This window comes from Vigna radiata, chromosome 11 (genome assembly GCF_000741045.1).
Source record: "Vigna radiata var. radiata cultivar VC1973A chromosome 11, Vradiata_ver6, whole genome shotgun sequence".
NCBI lineage: Eukaryota > Viridiplantae > Streptophyta > Magnoliopsida > Fabales > Fabaceae > Vigna > Vigna radiata.
Window position 1 is genome coordinate 1,966,423 of NC_028361.1, and position 8,123 is coordinate 1,974,545.

Consider the following 8,123-nt stretch of genomic DNA (forward strand, 5'->3'; position numbering starts at 1 on the left):
TAAAAGCGATAGATTGAAAGAGATGAATCATTATACAAATTAAATTAAGTATGCCAATTAAGAAAAAGACAGTTTAAAATTAGTTGAAAATAAAATTCAAAATATTTATAAAGATAACCAAAATGAAGAAAATCAAACAAAAAAAGTCCCGTGTATTCTCCAAGATGAGAAATCATCATTTGAGCAAATTGAGTCGTATACTTTGTAGTGTCGCATTCCTTTATTCAAAAAGTAAACAAGTAACTTTGGTCATTTATTCATTTGAAATCTCTCGTACTAAACAAATATTTAGTACAAGTTTTATGCATTCCTCGAACTTGTTCGCATAGAAGAATCTAAGTGGACTTAGTAGCAGCATCCTCTAAACACATGATCTATGTTGTTTTCCCACACTTGTTATGATACAACTCCAACAGCCATAGAAAAAGGGCTTATCATTATTCTTCTCATTGCCAAAAGTGAAAATGCCCCAATTGTTTACATCAGTCCTTAAACGGGTCTTTTTAGGTATTACACACCTAAGATCCCATTTATCATCCCATTCCTTCGCCCAAGGATCCATTGGATCATTGCATAAGTAAATGTTGTTTCTAATTCCAATTTCCAGTTCCTTTCACTAGTACAAAAATCATATTTTATGACGTACAAAAACGAACTATGACGTACATAGTTTTGTACGTTATAATATGTTTACATATTTTATGACGTAGTAAAAATTTACTTTATCTGAACATATTATGACACTGTTTCTAAAATCAGTCCATTTTTTTAAATGAATATTGGAGAAAATTGTTTCGAATTGATATTGAGTAAAATTATTTATGTTCACATTCGTTATTTCTTTTAGAAACAGTGTCATAATATGTAGACCTATTATGTACAAAACTATGTACGTCATAGTTCGTTTTTGTACGTCATAAAATATGATTTTTGTACTTGTGTTTGCAGATAAGGATGTCGAATAACTTTTTCCCAAAAATTCCAGCGCTCCAGGTATTTTTGCATGTTTAATCTTTCTGCGGTTTTTCTGGGTTCACGCTCGAACCCTTTTTTCTTGCTATCTTGATGCTTAATATTTGTGCGTTCTTTACGGTTTTTCTGATGTGTTCTTTCTGGTTTTTTCGACTTTTTTCTTGTTATCTTCTTGTAGGAAGCTTTTACGTTCTTTCTGGATTTAATGGCCTTTGCAGAGGTAAAAACTTTCTGGCGGTAATGTTTTATGTTTTATTTAATTAAATTATCTTCATTATTTTTATTTCTGTTACAAAAATCATCTGGTTATGGACAACCTTACGCTCCGAATAATTGGCCAGAAAACGCCGATGTCTCTGGCCGTGGAGCACAGGCATTCGAACCACCAAGTGTGGAAATTATTACACATACAGAGTCGTCACTTTACCGGATTCACTGTGGGAGAAGGCGAAAGAAAAGGATCCAAAGTATCCAAAATCCTTCAACAACAAATAGAATATTAGAGATTATTTGTCTCTCTTTCATCCTCAGCTGAGTAAGGCCGATATTGAAAACTTCATAAACTCCTTTAAATGGAAAATACCGTGGTGGAGATCGTCATCGGTGGTGCAGGAAAGGATTCATTTGGATATTTGAGAAGATCATAGCCATCAAGAAGAGCTTCGACTAATTTAAGGGCAGAAGCTTGGTGACACTGCTAAGGTTGATGCAAGTGAATGGTTTTGATAGCTTATGAAGGTTGCTAATAGATGAAGAGTTGTCGTTGGCCATGGGAGGCAAAAAGAAAAGGAAGGATCGACGCCCTGTGTTGAAGAAGATAAAAAAAAAAAACAAAACATCCATGAACAAGTAGAAGATAAAAGACATAAGATGAAAAAGAGACTTTTAAGGACCGCTGGTGGCGGCGGCCATAGGCCACCGGCGGCAACAAAGACAAAGTATAAAAGGATCAGAAAATCTGCTCTGATACCATGTAGAAAAGTATTTTGGATGAATTTCTTATTTGATCATTGGATTGAAATAATATAAATATACAAATTGATAACCTACATGGAAAGAGTTAAAAGTGAATAAACTCTACCAATTTAATATCAATTATTATAATATCAATTATAATAATTGATATTTAACACTAATAATTAAATTAAATAAAGGGAAAGTAAATATACAAGAATTAACTAATAAAGGCTAATTATTTCAATTTAAAACTAATTATTATAATTGATATTATCTTGTCTTCTCCTCTTTCCTTCTAACAAAGTTCTTGTATTTGTACTAGATTGAGTTTCCATAAGGGTAACATCCTTGGCCACAACTCGGGAAGGAAACACATTTATTTCATTGACTTCATCTTTACTTGCAATGCCTTTCTCTATTTTACAAGAATCACTTACGATGGATTTTGATGGAGGTGTTGACTCTAATGATGATTTAACTTTTGACGGACAGAGTCCTTCCTTTAGAAAAATAAAATTTTAACACCATTTTTTGACACCATTTTGACACTGCACACGTGTCAAAATGTGGTTGGACGATTTCAAATTAAAAAACAAACTTTGATTTTTCTCTTCCAAATATACCCCTGTCTCAACTTTTTTAATTTGAAATCGTCCAATCACATCTTGACACGTGTGCAGTGTCATAATAATGTCAAAAAATGGTGTTAAAATATCATTGTCCATTCCTTTATGTGTCGGTCCCTCTCTTTAGATTCTGATGCAAACAATGATGACACCTGTATACTACGTTGTTAATGGGAATTGCTTTGAACACCTGTTATGCACAGACAGAGACACACAAAATATAGCATGATATAAAGGTTCCAACATAGATAAAACAATTCATAAATGAACTGAAATGAAATAGTCAAGAGTAATGAAGAATGATACGGGGAGAAATAGAATTCTGGGGCACAATGATATGACACTTAGACTGCAGTTTAAATCACCTTTTCAAGAGGTAAGGTGCACTGCAGTGAAGTCAAGGAGATGGAATGGAGTCCTGTCTTGTGTTCAGTGGTTTCGTTTGTTAATAAAGAGCTTCCTCTGCGATTGAAAATATGACCAATCAACTCATTGTTTCGTTTATGTTGGGATCGATGGAAACGACCACCTTAGCGAGGGAGAAAGAGACGAGGGAGGCGCTTTCTTTTGTTTTTAACTTTTTCTTCAACACAAAAGATTTTACTACCAAAAAGTTAAATAATTTTATTTTTAAATAAAGTTAAAATTTATTTAAATTTTAATAATAATAATAATAACAACATAATATTAATATAAATAATAATTTTCTATTTTTACAATTAAAATATTTTTTTAGTCTATAAAATTTGTCACATTATTTATTAATTTCCATAAACTTTCTTCTCGAATCTTCTTATCATTTTTCTATTAATTTAAACAATTTCACATTCACCTTTTTTCATCACAAATTCACTCTCTCATATTCATCTTCAAATCCAAACACAACCTTAGTCTCTTTCAATTACTTTGATTGGGTTGTTACCTTTAAAATAGTTTATTTAAATAAAATAATTCAACTTTTGTCTTTNAATTTTCCATGTTAAATTTTATAATAGTTGTATTTTTTTTTTATTCATTAAAACCCATGAATGTTGTTAAAAAAATATTCGTGTTAAACAACAAAACCTTATAAAATATATTTATTTACGAAATTTTGATATGCAATTAATTTTTATGTACGTTATTTTAACTTTTGCGCGATATAAATATTTAATGTGTAATATTTACAATATAAGAGTATCTTTGTAGCTATTAATATTTTTTAAAACATTTGAAATTTAATTTAAAAATAAATAAAAGCGATAGATTGAAAGAGATGAATCATTATACAAATTAAGTATGCCAATTAAGAAAAAGATAGTTTAAAATTAGTTAAAAATAAAATTCAAAATATTTATAAAGATAACCAAAATGAAGAAAATCAAACAAAAAAAAGTCCCGTGTACTCTCCAGGGAAAGGTGCACTCTCCAGGGAAATCATCATTTGAGCAAATTGAGTCGTATACTTTGTAGGTGTCACATTCCTTTATCCAAAAAGTAAACAAGTAACTTTGTGGTCATTTATTCATTTGAAATCCCTCGTACTAAACAAATATTTAGTACAAGTTTTATGCATTCCTTGAACTTCTTCGCATAAAAGAATCTAAGTGGACTTAGTAGCAGCATTCTCTGAACACATGATCTATGTTGTTTTCCCACTTGTTATTATACAAGTCCAACAGCTTGTCTGCTTGTGTCAAACCTGTTCACATAATCAAATCTGTGAAGACTGTTTTATGCTCAATGCAATGTATGAATAAATTAATGGGAATAGTTAGATACCTGTCTCAACCACTTCCTTCAATGGATCCAAGAAAACGGATTCACTCAAGCATCTTCTGTCCAACCCTTCCTGCAAAATCATCGATGATCCACACACCACTTCCAAAATTCTGGATAGTATCAACATTTGAAAAATATATATACCTTTGCCCACTTCAACACATCTTCTGCAATATGTCTCAGCAATCTACCTCGAACTTGAGTCCTTAATCCAGTTATGGGAGCCTAAACAGACAGATAGCATGAATTAAGAAATCATGACACAAAGAAAAGTTCTAGGTCGATGCATTTCATTTTGTTTTCACAAAATATATGTCTGCTTGTGCTATTCTTCATTACCATATCCCTTAAATTCTGTATGTCTTCAGGGGTCCAATCGGCAATCATATCTACAGCATTTTGTAGCGAAACCTCATCGTACAGTAAGCCTACCTGAGAGAGGAAAGTTAACCACAAAAAACTAACGTCAGATTGAAATAATAGCTTTGCTTGTGTGCGACATCCATATGATGTGATAAAATTAATTAGGACTATTTATCAGATGAAAGGGTTATAGAAAGCATGGTTAAATCAGATATCCAGCATTGTTTATGATTCCCTGCATACATTATTAAAAGTGAATTCGGTTTGTGTTTTCCATTATATAGATCTTAACAGGATACAATATATCCCACTGGAAGATGAAGATTATTGAATTGTATGGTGCATAGACAAATCAAATACCCAAAAAGCAGGGACAGCGCATATCATGTCAGGAGGGCCATTATCAGCACCTCTCATTTCCATGTATCTCTTTAGCCTGACCTGCACAAAATGAAACAATGTGCAAACTTAGTACGCGGCATTTGGACAAATCATTGGTGTGCAAACTTAACATGGTCAAAGTTGTATAGTAACCTCAGGGAATATGGTTGTCAGATGATTTTCCCAGTCAGCTAGTGTTGGCACTTCACCTGGAATGGCAGGGAGTTTACCTGCGATGAAGTCCTGCATAACAAATCATCAACTATATATGTTTATATTGCACAAAACTAAACGTAAATGGAAGGGTAATGAGATTTGAGAGATGATAACCCGGAATGACATATCACGACAGTCAATGTACTTGTTTTCTCGATAAACAAACACCATCGGCACATCAAGAGCGTAATCAACGTACTGCTCAAACCTACAAGAGTAACCGACCAAAAAAAAATCGGACTTCATATCATTAAGTGCCATAAAATAAAAGTAAAATTAGAAAAAGGTAAACATACCCAAAATTGTCATAAAAAACAAAGGGGAGTATGCCAGTGCGATGTTTGTCAAACTCACCAATGTGGCTGTTTACAACATAGCCAACAAAGTTTAATATCAGTGCTATGTAGAAAACAAATGTTTAGGTGTTGTGGTGAACAATAACTCATGACAATTACAAACCCTCTTGTGGTGAGATAAGAGCTTGGAACCCCTTCCTTGAAAGGTGAATTTGCAAATAAGGCTGCTGCTAACTGGATTGATTTAATCGTTATATAAGTCATACAGGAAAAATGAAAAACGTTACAATGAGTCACCAGAATTTCTTACTGGCTGCAAAGCAATTCCGGCACGCATTTTCTTGATCATGTCTGCTTCGGAACTGAAGTCCAGGTTGACCTGAACCAATGGTTCTTTTAATTTGTTATTTTGGATGCACTAAAAATATTTATAATGGGAGAATTTGTTGTGCTTAATATAAGAATAGGGATAAATATGCCAAATGTTATATACCTAGTAATTGAGGTACAAAATTTCTCACCTGAACTGAGCATGTCATGATCAATATTTCAACTCCAGGCGAGCCAAATTTGCATAACTGGTTCTGTAAAATGTTATACCGTTCCTGAAGAAGTCAATGTATTAGTCTCCCACCCTTATATAAAAGATTTGATGCAGGTAAATATTACCTTAGGCACTCTAACTATCTCTTCCAATCTCCATTTAGGCTGATAACCTAATCCCATAAAATCAATTCCCATTTCATCTGCTACAGTTTTAGCCTATCAAGCAAGGAATAACAAGTCTGTCATATGAATCGAGGTGTAGTTCTCGGTATCATGACCAAAAACTTTCTACAAAAAATGATGATAATGTTGCAATCCATGGTAATGAAATAAAAACAGAAGAGAAAAAAACTATCAATTAAACTATCTCAGAATTCATAATTCTTTTATGACAGAAATTGCACACACTAACCTGATAGAGATGTGAATTAATCTCATCACAAGTTTGATGCAATGTTTTCAAAGGCGCACCACTGAGCTCAAGCTGACCACCACGCTCTAATGATATGTTTTGCTTGTCCTACAGCAGAGTTTTTAATAAATCAAATGTCACATTCCCTTAGTCACATCAAAACCAAAATCCAGAATACGAGGCACAAAGTTTCATTAAGAAGAATAAATTAATAGGCTATTGTAGGACTTACATTTTTTAGTCCTATGATGTTTTCACCTTCCATTATTTTTTCCCAATCAAACCTCTCAGCAATGCCATTGAGTAAAGCTGATAATTGTTCGTAATTAATAGAACGTAAAGTTTTACGCTCAAAACCAAACTTCTCGTGCTCTGTACCTATTCTGCAAAGACAACATACAAACTTTAGAATTTTGCCTTTGAATGATTATGTATGAAGGTTATATACAGTATTGAAAGAGGATAGAAAATGAAGAACAGACCTCCAGTTTTGTTTGGGCTTGCAACCAGATGCCATGTAGTGAATAAGATGATCTTTTGTCAAGGGCTCTTGGGAAATAGCAGGAGCGTGGTCTATGGCTGGTCCCGTAGCAACAATCACAGATCTTTGACCTCCTTTGCATCTTGCTCCTCCTTTCTCTTTACGCTTGAACTGATCATTCCCATAACTACCTCTCAGAGTAGCTTTACTTGAATCTACCTTCCACAAAGCCAAGCACCCTGAAGCCCATTTCAGATTGAGGGAACCCATTCTGCTTACTCCAACAACACTGACACCATACATATATAGTCAAGTTCTTCAAGATTAAAAAAAATAAAAATTTGTACATTATCTTTTCTCCTCTTGAAAATTATCTGCTATTAAGTAAACTAAGTGCCCTAGCATGCATGCATGCATTCATTTAGGAACAAATATTGCAGTTCAATAGAGTTACCACAACCGAATGCAGGGGAAAGAAAATGAAGGAATCGATAACCAGGGATGTTCCGTGCTGATTCACTGGGAGGAGATTCGAGTGAAGAAATGTATATAAACTGGTACGAGGTTGGTATAGCTACACGTGTGCCATGCACGGACACGTAACTTTTATGAGTCTGCTTTTTATCTATTTTTGACACCTTGCCTTCTTAGTTGACACCTATTTTTTTTAAGGAAGAATACTTTTTTAACAACATTTTACAACACATACGTGACAGCTTGTGATTGGTCCGTTTTAAATATTTTTTAAAAATAAATTCAAATAGATCAATAAAATGATGACACGTGTCCCGTTGTCAAAAAAGTTGTCAAAAAGTGTTGTCAAAATATCATTGTCTTTTTTCAATTACTTAATATATTTCTTTTAGTTTGTGTTTTCGTCTTATTATTGTGATATTTTTAGAGCTTTTTAGTCAATTATTTTCTTTAATTTTGAAACTGTTGATGTGTCATTTGACAGTTACTGAAATAGTTGTCTTGTTCGTAAAAATCGATAAAATAGTGTGGATGATACTGTGACAATATCTTAAATAAAAAAATATATTTTTTACAAACATTAATTTTTTATTTTTTACCTTTTTTTCATAAAATTTTATATTTTTATGACTATTTTA

At 32.9% G+C, this 8,123-nt stretch overlaps 1 protein-coding gene across 1 annotated transcript; it reads right to left on the reverse strand.

Annotated features, from left to right (window-relative positions):
- Positions 1-4,032: 4,032 nt before the first annotated feature.
- On the reverse strand, positions 4,033-7,523 carry LOC106776600 (glutamate--cysteine ligase, chloroplastic). The gene is made up of 16 exons (XM_014664082.2): positions 7,466-7,523; positions 7,013-7,300; positions 6,763-6,913; positions 6,531-6,638; positions 6,242-6,334; positions 6,094-6,177; positions 5,883-5,951; positions 5,736-5,806; positions 5,573-5,638; positions 5,391-5,484; positions 5,214-5,303; positions 5,040-5,120; positions 4,656-4,748; positions 4,461-4,541; positions 4,317-4,386; positions 4,033-4,236 (listed from the first exon to the last, which is right to left on the reverse strand). Exons 2-16 carry the CDS (start codon positions 7,279-7,281, stop codon positions 4,148-4,150), a joined length of 1,509 nt encoding a protein of 502 aa, XP_014519568.1. The 5' UTR covers positions 7,282-7,300; positions 7,466-7,523; the 3' UTR covers positions 4,033-4,147.
- Positions 7,524-8,123: the final 600 nt, after the last annotated feature.